This window comes from Panthera uncia, assembly GCF_023721935.1.
Source record: "Panthera uncia isolate 11264 chromosome A1 unlocalized genomic scaffold, Puncia_PCG_1.0 HiC_scaffold_17, whole genome shotgun sequence".
In the NCBI taxonomy this organism is placed as follows: domain Eukaryota; kingdom Metazoa; phylum Chordata; class Mammalia; order Carnivora; family Felidae; genus Panthera; species Panthera uncia.
The window spans coordinates 51,094,897-51,108,250 of NW_026057577.1; the positions used below are offsets into that span (position 1 = coordinate 51,094,897).

At 38.0% G+C, this 13,354-nt stretch overlaps 1 protein-coding gene across 3 annotated transcripts in view; it reads left to right on the top strand.

Annotated features, from left to right (window-relative positions):
- The window catches only part of CDK7 (cyclin dependent kinase 7), a 64,886-nt gene that overhangs the window by 13,262 nt on the left and 38,270 nt on the right, over positions 1–13,354 (top strand). For all 3 annotated transcript variants that reach the window (XM_049649565.1, XM_049649567.1, XM_049649566.1), the window contains exons 7-9: positions 2,385–2,495; positions 3,506–3,624; positions 6,075–6,174. In XM_049649565.1, coding sequence (XP_049505522.1) covers positions 2,385–2,495; positions 3,506–3,624; positions 6,075–6,174 — 330 coding nt within the window. The remainder of the gene's footprint in view (positions 1–2,384; positions 2,496–3,505; positions 3,625–6,074; positions 6,175–13,354) is intronic.

Genomic DNA, 13,354 nt, shown 5'->3' on the forward strand with positions numbered 1-13,354 from the left:
GATCATGACCTGAGCTGAAGTTGGACGCTTAATTGACTTAGCCACCCGGGTGCCCGAGTATTCTTGAGTGAAAGATCTTTTGAGTCATTTAGCCATATTCCCAGTGTTAGATACAGAGATTTGGATTTCAAAGCATTTTTGTTGACCAAGTTCCCTATACTTTATTGACATTATTTTTAGATAGGTCTTTCAGAATTTCCATATTATTACAGAATATCATCTTTTTGAAAGCCAAATTTTTGTTTTTGAGAAATTAAAATGTTACGGTTTTTCTTAATATTAATTGAATCTCAAAAATTGACAATCCAGGGATGTTGAACAACTGAAAGTCTCATATGCTGCTGGTGAGAATGCAAAATGGTACACAGCCAGTTTGGAAAATAGTTTGGCAGTTTCTTAAACAGTTAAATACACACATAAAGTACGATCTCGCAATACCACTGCTAGGCATTCAAGAGAAACAAAAACCTGTCTACACAGAAATCAGTTGGTACACAGATGTTTAGCTTTATTCATTATTGCCCAAATTGGAAACAATCCAGTACTCACTTTTGTCTAGTGAATATATAAACAAACTGTGGTATATCTATATAATGGAATACTTTTCGGGAATAAAAAGAAATTAACTACTCAATTAAGCAACAGTATAGAGAAATCTCAAATGCATTGTACTAAATGAAAGAACCCAGGTTCGAAAGGCTGTGTATTATATGATTCTATTTATGTGGTATTATGGCAAAGGCAAAACTAAAGGAATAGAAATTGGATCAGTTGTGGCCAGGATTGGAGTGGAGGGAAGTACTGGGTACAGTGGGGCCTGAGGCAATTGGGCGTGGGAGTGAGGGTTATAGAACTCTTATCTTGATTATGTTAGTGATTACACAACTGGATATGTTTGTTAAAACTCATGGAACTATGCACCAAAAGGGGCATATTTTACCTGAATCTGATTTCTTTTTTTGTTTTTGCAAATGGGATTGTTCTCTTAATTTTTCTTTCTGCTACTTCCATATTAGTGTTTAGATATGCAACAGATTTCTCTATATTGATTTTGTATCCTGCCACTTTCCCGAATTCACTTATCAGTTCTAGTAGTTATTTATTTTTATTTTTTTTCAATATATGAAATTTATTGTCAAATTGGTTTCCATACAACACCCAGTGCTCATCCCAAAAGGTGCCCTCCTCAATACCCATCACCCACCCTCCCCTCCCTCCCACCCCCCATCAACCCTCAGTTTGTTCTCAGTTTTTAACAGTCTCTTATGCTTTGGCTCTCTCCCACTCTAACCTCTTTTTTTTTTTTTTTCCTTTCCCTCCCCCATGGGTTTCTGTTAAGTTTCTCAGGATCCACATAAGAGTGAAATCATATGGTATCTGTCTTTCTCTGTATGGCTTATTTCCCTTAGCATCACACTCTCCAGTTCCATCCACGTTGCTACAAAGGGCCATATTTCGTTCTTTCTCATTGCCATGTAGTACTCCATTGTGTATATAAACCACAATTTCTTTATCCATTCATCAGTTGATGGACATTTAGGCTCTCCTAGTAGTTCTTTAAATACTATGTGAATCTTTAGGGTTTTCTATATATAGTATTATGTCATCTGCAAACAATGAAAGTTATTTCTTCTTGCCAGTTTGGATACCTTTTATCCAAATCTGATTTCTAAAAAAATAAAATGGGTATTTTTAGCTAGTATAACTTAAAAATCTAGGAATAAACTGCCTTTAAGTACAGTTCACAAATAATGCCATCAAAACTCAGTCTTGGACTTTAACTTAGCCCTATTTTCTACTTTGTTGCCTTCCTTCTCAATATAGTGCCTAATTTCTCATTATAGTGCCTCAGGCACTTCAGGCTCAGATCCTTAGAGTTTATTAATCTCTAAAGAAAGAGAAGGTACTTTGTCCTTTTTCATTCTAGCAGAAGTACTTGGCCTCTTTAATTAGCTTGTCTAGGATCACATGTCCATCCCTAAACCAGTGTCCTGGATAACAGGCTTCAGTTTGATGGTTGCCTGTGCCTGGGTCTTGTATCTAGCTCTAGAGGCCACAGGTAGTGGTCAGTCCTGTTTTACATTCAAACAAATGATGAATGCTGTTATCAGAAGGGGCTGTACATCCTGGGGCAAGCAAAACAACAGATGTTCACTATTAGTGACATAGTGAAATCTTTTAAACAGAACAGGAGGAGAGAAAGCACCAGAAGAGATATTTTTCTAACCATGTAACTTGAAATTCTGACAGTGCTTCCTAAGGAGAGTTAGGCAGTCTTTCTTGAGATTGTTCTGTAGAATGGATAAATTGATTTTATGTCTGTAAATGATTTTATGTGATATAATTTATTTGGAATAATTGTGTATTGTATACCGGCTTTGCAGGTGATAATAAAGGATAATAGTCTAGTGCTGACACCATCACACATCAAAGCCTACATGTTAATGACTCTTCAAGGGTTAGAATATTTACATCAACATTGGATTCTACATAGGGTAAGGTTTTTATCCAAGTATGATTGATTCTTTATATTTTAGTCAAGGTTTATGTAGCCAATTATTACATAAATGGTCTGAATATGTAAATTGTTAAAAATATAGCTGGACCCCATTTTATCCCACCTTCTTCCTCTGTGTTCCCTTCAGTTGTTCCAGGAGGTGGTGCTATGAGGATTCTAAAATACTATGTGAAATTTAAAAATGGAAGAGACCCAGTTCATTTTTTTCATAGATGAAGAGCTAAGTTGCTAAGTCACCTGACCAAGGTTATATGTATTTTTTCAAGGTCAGTAGCTGGTAACTGACAGAGTGTTAGAATCTAGATGTTTGGGTTAACTCCAGTGTTCTTTGTGCTGTATTGTTGTGACAGAAAAAAAAAAATACAGTGAGAATCTGGATTAAATTATACAATCCTAAAATTGTTTTAGAAAAACAAAATTTCTAAGAACTCTAAAAATCTATGAAGTAATAAAATTTCTGAAATAGTTGAGTCATTGTTAGAAACATCCAGCTATTGAAACAAGACTGATTATCTAATAAGTAGATGTTCTTAGATATTCTGTTTAGATAAATAGCTGAGAATATATAATTTGTAGTCAGTAATCCTCATATCCTAAACTTGGGATCCCTTTGAGGTTATTGCTAATATCCTTATAGTATAGATTTTGAAGGATATATTCCTCATCCTCTCTAAATGCACAATGTTTTTATTTACCAAAGTTCAGATGGCAGCAACTCTTTGTTGAGTTCATAGTCATTACACTAGGCTGTTCACAGCAATCTTGTAGGTAAATTGAAGCTCAGTGATCCAAGGTCTCACCAAAGTAATATAACCAATCTTAATTTTTCTTTGGTAGGATTTTATATCAGTGAGAAAAATATTGATTATTATTTAAATTTGGGGTTTACCCTGTTATTACAAAGTTTAAAGTTAAGCCAACTAAGTGTATTGTTATAATATTCTCTTGTGCCCTGCTTATGTATTTATTTAAAACCTCCATGTACAGGATCTAAAACCAAATAACTTGTTGCTGGATGAAAATGGAGTTCTAAAACTGGCAGATTTTGGCCTGGCCAAATCATTTGGGAGCCCCAATAGAGCATATACACATCAGGTTGTAACCAGGTAAGAATTTTTTAAAACACTGAAAACTTACATTGTGTGGGATTTTTTTTTTTTTTTTAAACAAGTTCTCCGTGGGCCCAACGTGGGCTTGAACTCATGACCCTGAGATTGAGAGTCCTATCTCTGCCGACTGAGCCAGCCAGGTGCCCCTTGTTGTGTAGGATATTAATCACAAATGAGCATCATTTGGCTTCTTTGATATATCTCGGCAGAGTTCAGGAATTGTGGTGTTTTGCTAAAAACATGGACCTCTTTACGTTTAACCACAATGAAAAAAATACAGCCATTTTTTCAAATGGAGTTCGATTAAGTCCGTTTTCAGACATTTACCTAACAAGTTTTGGGACTAATTTATACCACTTCTACATTTTAGTTAGGTTGGCTGGAACTGTAGTGGCTATTTTTTTACATATTTACCTGATGGGGGGGGGGGATTGTGTTTATTTTATAGGTCATTAAGTGATTTCATGTTTTAAATCATTCAGTATGAATAAAAATTCTCTAAAACAGTACATTGATAACTGGAGTTTTCATGTTTTTAGTACTCATGTTTTATACTTTTTATGTATAAAAACAAAAAAATCAAATGAAATAGATAGGGACAGATTTTATAATTCTAATCAGGATGTCATTTGTTAATTTCCAAGTCTATTTTAAGGATCTGAAATTTCCTCTGTGAAAGGGTTTAAAAGGATAAGAAAGTATGGGGCAGCCTGGGTGTGAGTGGCTCAGTTGGTTAAGTGTCTGGCTTCGGCTCAGGTCATAATCTCATTATTTGTGGATTTGAGCCCCACGTTGGGCTCTGTGCTGACAGCTTGGAGCCTGGAGCCTGCTTTGTGGATTCTGTGTCTCCCTCTCTCTCTGCCTCTCCCTCTCTTGTACTCTCTCTCTTAAAAATAAATAAAACATTAAAAAAAAAAAAAAAGAAAGAAAGGATAAGAGAGTAGGAATTGGAGACCGTAAGAACAGACAGCTTTTCAGAATAACTAGAGAATGTGGAGACAGCTATTGGAGGAGGTAGGGTCCAGAGAATTTTTTGTTGTTACTTTGTTTTTTAGTTTATTTCTTCAGGCTGAAGAAATAATGTTGTTTGTACATTATTGGTAAAAGTCTAGTGAAGAAGAAAACGTTGATGTGGGAGAAAATGGAGAGGATTTCAGTATTCTTTAAAATAAGCAAGAGAGGGGCACCTGGGTGGCTCAGTCAGCCGAGCGGCTGACTTCGGCTCAGGTCATGATCTCACGGTTTGTGAGTTCGAGCCCTGCATCGGGCTCTGTGCTGACAGCTTGGAGCCTGGAGCCTGCTTCAGATTCTGTGTCTCCCTCTCTCTCTGCCCCTCCCCACTCATGTTCTCTCTCTCTCTCTCTCTTTCTCAAAAATAAATAAATGTTAAAAAAAAGAAGAAAAAAAAATAAGAGAGCAAGGTCTCTCATACCCACAGTTGAGATACTGGCTTTAAAATAGTCCAGAATAGGGGCATCTGGGTGGCTCATTCGGTTGAGCGTCCAGTTTTGGCTCAGGTCATGATCTCACAGCTCTTGAGTTCGAGCCTCTCGTCGGGCTCTGTGCTGACAGCTCAGATCCTGGAGCCTGCTTCAGATTCTGTGTCTCCCTCCCTCTCTCTGCCCCTCCCCTGATCGTGCTCTGCCTCTCTCTCTCTCTCTCTCTCTCTCTCTCTCTCTCTCACTCTCTCAAAAATAAAATAAACATTTAAAAAAAAAAGAATAAATAAACATTTCAAAACAAAACAAAAAAAACAGTCCGGGATGATTTAGCTGTAGTTACAGATGGAAAGGCAGGTTGTGTGAATACAAATGACTGTAGGTGAATCTGTAGAAAATTTTTTTTTCTTTTGAAAAAACAATTTTTTTTCCCATTACTTGAATTTTTTTCAGTGAAGTTGGAAGTAGGATTATAGGCTTAGGGGAAAGATGGTATTGAAAGTTTCAGGAGAAAGAAGGTGTCAGTCATCTAAGAGTGGAAGAGTGAATGGACCAAGGATGTGTTTAATTTCCAGTATGGAACTGATTGGTTTTACAGCGAGTTTTTCTTGAGTTATATCTGTAAACATGAATTTCATCAGTGGGATGGTTTCGCTGAGGAGTTTTCTCCAAGAAATACTTTAATAATTTCATTTTAAATTATTTTAAAATTCATTTTAAATTATTTTAAAATTCATTTTAAAATTAAAATATTTCTGGGGTACCTGGGCGGTTCAGTTGGTTAAACGTCTGACTTGGCTCAGGTCATGATCTCGTGCTCTGTGGGTTCAAGCCCTGTGTCAGGCTCTGTGCTGACAGCTCAGGGCCTAGAGCCTGCTTTAGATTCTGTGTCTTCCTCTGTCTCTGTCCCTCCCCTGTTCATGCTCTCTCTCTGTCTCATTCATAAATAAATAAAATAAACAAACAAACAAACAAACAAAACTTACAATATTTCTTTTTGTTCTTCAGGTGGTATCGGGCCCCCGAGTTACTATTTGGAGCTAGAATGTATGGTGTAGGTGTGGACATGTGGGCTGTCGGCTGTATATTGGCAGAGTTGCTTCTAAGGGTAAGTCTAGGATTGATGTATACACTACAGTATTGTAATCAGTATTCTTATAACTTGGGTAAGATTATCTTCCCATTGATAATTCTCGAAGAGGAGCACCATTCTTATAATAAAAAGCCTACAAGCTGACCAGTTAAAAAAAAAAGCCATCTTCCCCAGTGTAGCCTTTTGTTAATGTTGATGTGAGGTGAGAAGATCTCTCATTTAGGACAATGAAGGTTTTATTATAGGTCATTTCTATGTTCTGAAATACAACTATAATAAAATCTTCGTTAGGCCATAATATGGTAATATCTATGCAGTAACTAAATGTGTTAGGATGAACTTTTGTAGTCCTGGGACATTTTTAGTTTGGGGCTGTTTAAAATTACACTTTAAGAGATGTGTAAAACCAGCCACTGCAGCTGCACTATATAACTAAACCTTGTGTGAGAAGATTATTTTAGTTCTTTTCAAACAAAGCAGACATGTTGGTCCTCTCAACCAAGGATTCGGCTCTCAACAGAGCATTCCTCTCAACTGAGACCATCTTAAAACAAGACATCATCTCCTACCCTGGTGGAGACAAAGATGGTGCATGAGAAACTTTTCTTTAGCTATAAAGTTGGGTTTAGCCTTTCTGAATGATGACAGCAAAGGAATATTGGGGAGTCCTTCTGAAGCTGAGAGTTTTTTCCTCCTTACATTCCAGATATTCCAACCCCAACTGTTTTCAAGTGATACGTATTTAAAGAAATGTAAACCCAAGGCACAAAAATACAGCTTTTTAGTTTCTTGAACACAGAAAACAGCTTCTATACACCAGTTACTGTTTTGTTGTTTATTTGTTTTTGAGAGAGAGGGGGCGCAAGAGAGCAAGGGACAGAGAGGAGAACAAGAGACATTCCTCCGAGGGGCAGAGAAAGAGAGAGAAAGGGGGTCACCTGAAGCGGGGTGAGAGAGAGAGAAAGAGAAGCAGAGCTCACCTGAAGCAGAACTCGTGTTTTTACCTGAAGCTAGACTCGAGCTCACCCGATGCAAAACTTGAATTCACGAACCATGAGATCATGACCTGAGATGAAGTCAGACACTTAACCAACTAAGCCACCCAAATGCCCTGCAAAGTTGACTTCTTAAATATCTTTCTTAGTTTAGCGTGAGTTATATGCATCATTTTGAGAAGCTCATTCCTCTGGGTGCTTGCAGAAGAAACCCTCACACATTTAGATTTGAAGATGAATAGTAATCCGTGTGCTAGTAATGGGTCTTGTGGATCAGCTGGCTCTGCTACCCACAAAAACAAAGAATTTACCAGAAATTTACATTTGAGGATCATTTAGTTCCCCCAGACAGTTCATTCATTACCAAGATAAAGCCAGAATTCCTTGGCCCCTAATATTATGATTTATCATTCCATTGAGAAAGTAAGTAGAGAGATAGCAGTTAAGAGTGAACAGGTTAACAAGAGACTTTTAATGATAGAGAACAAACTGAGGGTTGATGGAGGAAGATGGGTGGGGAATGGGCTAGATAGGAGATGGGTATTAAGGAGGGCACTTGTGATGTGCACTGGGTGTTGTAAGTGAGGAATTCTACTCCTGAAACCAATATTACACTGTCTGTTAACTAATTGAAATTAAAATAAATAGGTGCGCGTGGGTAACTCAGTTGATTAAGCATCCGACTTTTGGTTTTGGCTCAGGTCATGATCTTACGGTTTAGGGATTGAGCCTTGCATTGGGCTCTGCACTGACAGTGCTGAGCCTGCTTGGGGTTCTCTAGCTCCCTCTCTCTCTCTCTCTCTCTGCCCCTCCTGTGCTCTCTGTCTCTGTCTCTTTCTCCCTTTCTCAAAATAAATAAATACTAAAAAAATAAATACAAAAATAGTTTAAATAAATAGATTAGAAATTGTGGACCTGGTTGGAATCACAGTTGGAGTTTTATTAGCCATTGGCCTTGTTGCTTGAAGGTTATGAAGAAATTAATGGTTCCAGTTGATGAAGAACTGTACCATTTTGCCATACTTTAGTCCTGCACAATTGAAGAAAAATGTTTCCTATTTTGCTATTTTTCAAATGTTTTCTATTTTAAATTCTTCTGTGCTCATTTAAAAATGTTCATGGAATTGGGACGCGTGGGTGGCTCAGTCGGTTAAGCATCCTACTTTGGCTCAGGTCATGATCTCACAGTTTGTGAGTTTGAGCCCCGCATTGGGCTCTGTGCTGACAGCTCAGAGCCTGGAGCCTGCTTCGGATTCTGTGTCTCCCTCTGTCTTTGCCCCTCCCCCACTTACGCTCTTTCTCTCTCAAAAATAAGTAAACATTAAAAAAATTTAAAAAATATATTCATGGAATTGCTGTCCACACAGTTCTGAATCTGTGGTGAGATCCTGCCATCCAAACAATTGAATGCAGTTTAGTTCAAAAGATTTGCTGTTACCAGCGTTCAGCCTTTTTTAAAGTGTTGTTTTCTTTATATTATATTTTATAAACAATAAATAAGCTTATGTCCAACCAAAGTAGTCAGTATTGTTTAAATCATTTTATTTATTGTTTTTAACTGTATTTTTGAGAGAGAGAGAAAGAGTCCATGTGGGGGAAGGGCAGAGAGAGAGGGCGACATAGAATCCAAAGCAGGCTCCAGGCTCTGAGCTGTCAGCACAGGGCCCAGTGTGGGGCTCGAACTCAAATAAATCATGAGATCATGACCTGAGCCCAAGTCAGAGACTTAACCGGCTGAGCCACCCAGGCACTCCTGTTTAAATCATTTTAGAAGCAAATTGATCTGCGGTCTTAACATCCTCTGTGATTATTAAATGAAAAAGAACACATTTAATTTATGATCTTCGTATGTTCTTTTTCATAATCATATTTTGAGACAATGATTAATAGAAAATCTAAGCTGGGATATTAACTAGTGAGCAACTGTCTTATATCTGATCTAGATAGTTTCAAGGATATCATTTTAGTTTATAAAGAAGTCTGTAGTTTGGGAAGAACATTTTATGCCTTACGTAAGGACACTGAGCATCTTTCAGGCCTGTATTAAAGCCTTCTCTAGGGATAATATGGTGATACAAAGGTTAATCAACCAATTACTGCCTGCTCTTCTTTTGTTTCATTTAAATGATCAGGATCCAGACCTGTTGGCTTCACTCTGTCATTCTAATACTTCATTTGAGCTGTATTAGCTCAGACCACAGTTTTCATCAGTTGGTTTTGCATAGACTCATTGGTATACAAGGTGCTAGAGGCTAAAGTGTGCTAGTTATTCAAGAACTATATTGTTGATTATGTCTATTGCATTAAAACATTGCCAGTCTTCTAATATTTGGTTTATGATCCCTGCCTCCCTATAAAGACATGAGAAAGAAAAAATAAATTTCTCCATTATAATTTTTTTTTTTAAATGAATATGAACTCAATTTAAGAAGAGATTTCATGGGGCGCCTGGGTGGCTCAGTTGGTTAAGCATCCAACTTTGGCTCAGGTCATGATCTCATGGTTTGTGGGTTAGAGCCCCACATCAGGCTCTGGGCTGACAGCTCAGAGCCTGGAGCCTACTTCAGATTCTGTGTCTCCCACTCTCTCTGTTGCTCTCCCACTCACGCTCTGTCTCTCTCTCTCTCTCTCTCTCTCTCTCTGTCTCTCTCTCTCTCAAAAATAAACATTTAAAAAAATAAAATGAATAAAAGATTTCATGAATGGCATCAAACTGAAAAGAACCAGAAGGATGTCCCTCTTGGTTTCCTTAATCTTAGTACTCTTGGAGTCAGCATCTCTCTTCTTTTTAGGATTAATTTGATTCTTTTTCCTAAAACTAAAAAGATTTCATTCACATACTTAGTCACAATTGTGTGTTGGTGAAATTTTGGTATCCTCTAAGAAGGTGTTTTAGAACAGGAAAAAACAATAAGAAGCACAGGCTTAATGTTTGTGTTTGTAATATGTAGATATATTATCTGAACATTATACAGTTGTGTTAACTAAATATGGATGACTCACTAGCCCAAATTCCATATTTAGCAAATGAAAATTGGTTAAGACTATTAGCTATTAAGAACGAGATTGGAAAAGAGCCCTGATATGGACTTATATGTATTATACGTAGTATTAAATATAGCCATTGAAATTACTAAATGAAAACCAGAAGTAGTTATTCATGACTAGAAAAAAAAAAAAACATTGATTGTTGTGGGTTACATACTGGACCCACTACCTGCTCAGACATGACAGTGCATTTCTTTTTTTTTTTTTTTAACATGTTTATTTTTTTAATGTTTTCTTTTTTTATTTTTATTTTTGAGAGAGAGCAAGCCAAAGTGTGAGCGGGAAAGAGGCAGAGAGAGAGGAAGACAGAATCAGAAGCAGGTTCCAGGCTTTGAGCCATAAGCACAGAGCACGACTCGGGGCTCGAACTCACGAACCGTGAGATCATGACCCGAGTTGCAGTCAGGCACTCATCTGACTGAGCCACCCAGGCGCCCCTGTTTATTTTTGAGAGAGACAGGTGCAAGTGGGGGAGGTAGAGAGAGGGAGACACAGAATCCGAAGCAGATTCCAGGTTCTAAGCTGTCAGCACAGAGCCCAACATGGGACTTGAACCCACAACCGTGAGATCATGACCTGAGCCGAAGTTGGACGCTTAACCAACTGAGCCACCCAGGTGCTCCATGACGGTGCATTTCTTAGTCAAATTGCTTTGATGTTTAATATAGGGAAGACATTTTCAAAATAAAGTGGTAATTATATCTTAAAGATTTTTGAGATGGCAGGGCAACACCCCCGCTTATAAATGATCTCTAAAAATATATTTAAATGCCATGTTTGAAACTAGGAGATAGATGCCCATAACACTATGCCAGAACATATAAAAACAGAAATGAAGAAAGGCTAGAAATTATCAGAAAAAGATGCCAGCTGGAGGCAGTATGCGCTTAACACACAGAATCCTGAAGTGGCTTAGTGAGAAGCACTTGTGATCATTGATGGCAATAATGAAGTGTCAGACTAAAAACTGGGGTTGGTTGAGAAACTTACATATGGAACAATTAATACCAAGGTCTCCAACACAGCCAGGTCACTTCCCTTCCTCCATCCAGACTTACACCTAACTTATCCCTCCACTAGAGATAAGCTTGTCTAAAGAAATTTAAACACAAGTCTCCACACATAGCTGTCCTTAGACATAGTGGAGGATGTGGGTGAGTTGCTAGGGTGAAAACATACAAATTACATGAAAGTCATATACTGAACAGTAAAACCTTCAATTTAGTCTCCTGCTTAGCTCCCAGAACCCTCATAGCTTTTGTAATAACCTGTAGTAACTCTTTAATCCAGGCAAAAGATCAGAAGATCCTTTACTGGAAGAACTGAATGGTCCCAGAGGATAGACCCACAGATAACTGGCATTAAACATCCCACCCATTCTTTTTAGAGAAAGCCCAGGAGTTTTTATTACCTTACCTTTAAATATGAATGGTTAGCCAATGACTACCACATAGTTACCAAGGATTTCCAGATATTTGATGAAAACATCCAGCTAGAAAGACAGACTAACCAAAAAGAAACTTGGGAAAAAGGTAGCAGAACAAAATTAACCCTCCACCCCCACATCATCAGAGAACTAAGAGGATAGTACTATATCTGTAAAACAAGAACATGATACTCTTCCTAAGGGAACAATGTAAGAATAAGGGATACTTGAACCTTTTCAAATAAGGTAAAAGCAAACAATAACAGTGGAAAGACTGGAAAAGTAAGCTCAAGAATTCTTTCATCATGTAAAACCAAAAGAGAAAATTAGCAGAGTGATCCAGGATTGATCCTAGAATATAGCAAAAAAGAACAAAGTAAATGTAGGATAGGAAATTCACAAGAAAACAATCCAGCATTGATAGGTGTGAATTGACTCAAAGTGCCAAAAAGACCCTGCACAGTGAATGAAAAAAGACCCGGTTGCCTGGCTGGCTCAGTCGGTTAAGCATCTGACTTCGGCTCAGGTCATGATCTCGAGGTTCCTGAATTCAGGTCACACTCTGGGGGAGCTCGATCCCACTTGTCTCTCTCTCTGTCTCTCTCTCTCTCTGCCCCTCGTAGGATTCTCTTTCTCTCCCTCTCTTTGTACCCTCACTCACTTGTTACCTCTCTCAGAAAACAAAACAAAAAACAGTATTTAAGACCCATGCCAAGGCACATTATGAAATTTATGAGTGCCAGAGTAGAAGACAAAGATTTTATTTCCATAGAGAGGGAAAACAAAGGTTACACAGAAACCATAATGAGGATTAGGGAAGAGAGTGACAGAAAAGAGTGTCTGATTTCTCAACAGCAACGTTGAAATCTGGAAGACTATAGAACACATTGTGAAAGAAAATGATTTTCTTTTTTTGTGTGTGTTTATTTTGAGAGGGAGTGCGAGCAGGGTGGAGGGTGTGGGTGGGGTGGGAGAGAGAGAGAATGCTAAGCAGGCTCAGCACAGAGTCTAACAAGGGGCTCGACACTAAGTGTGAGATCATGACCTGAACTGAAATCAAAAGTTGGACACTTAACTGACTGAACCACTCTTGCATTCTGGAAAATGATTTTCAGCATAGAATTCTGTTACCGTTTGTATTTTGAGTTTGCTCTGAGAATAAATACAATTTATTACACTAAAAATTTTATATCTACTTCCTTTCTTGGGAATTTATTGGTAGATATGCTCTACTGTTACATGAGTAAATCAAGAAAAAGAAGTGGGATCCAGGGAGCATGAGGTTGAACAGAAAAGGATGAATAGAATTCCCCATTTAATAGTGAAAAGAAGTTCTGAGGAAACAGATGTGTATCAGGCCTGGTGAGTCCAGATTGTAGCAGGTGGGATGAGAGATTCAGCAGGGCAGTCACTGGGGAAAAAAATGGAACTGATGGATTTTGATAGATTTGATCATATAGAAATTTTATTGAATAACTGGAATCGTATCCTTTGGTACAAACTAAGTTGCCATAGGAAAACAGTGGGAAAAGTTGAAGTGAGGGGAATAAGAAATCCTTACCTCTAGAAAAACTAAGTTGCTATTTTTTTCAAGTTTAGTTATTTTCAGAGAGAGCATGTGTGCGCACGAGCAGGGAAGGGTCAGAGAGAGAGGGGGAGAGAGAGAATCCCAAGCAGGCTCCACGCTCAGTGAGAAGCTTGACTTGGGGCTTGATCCCATGACTCT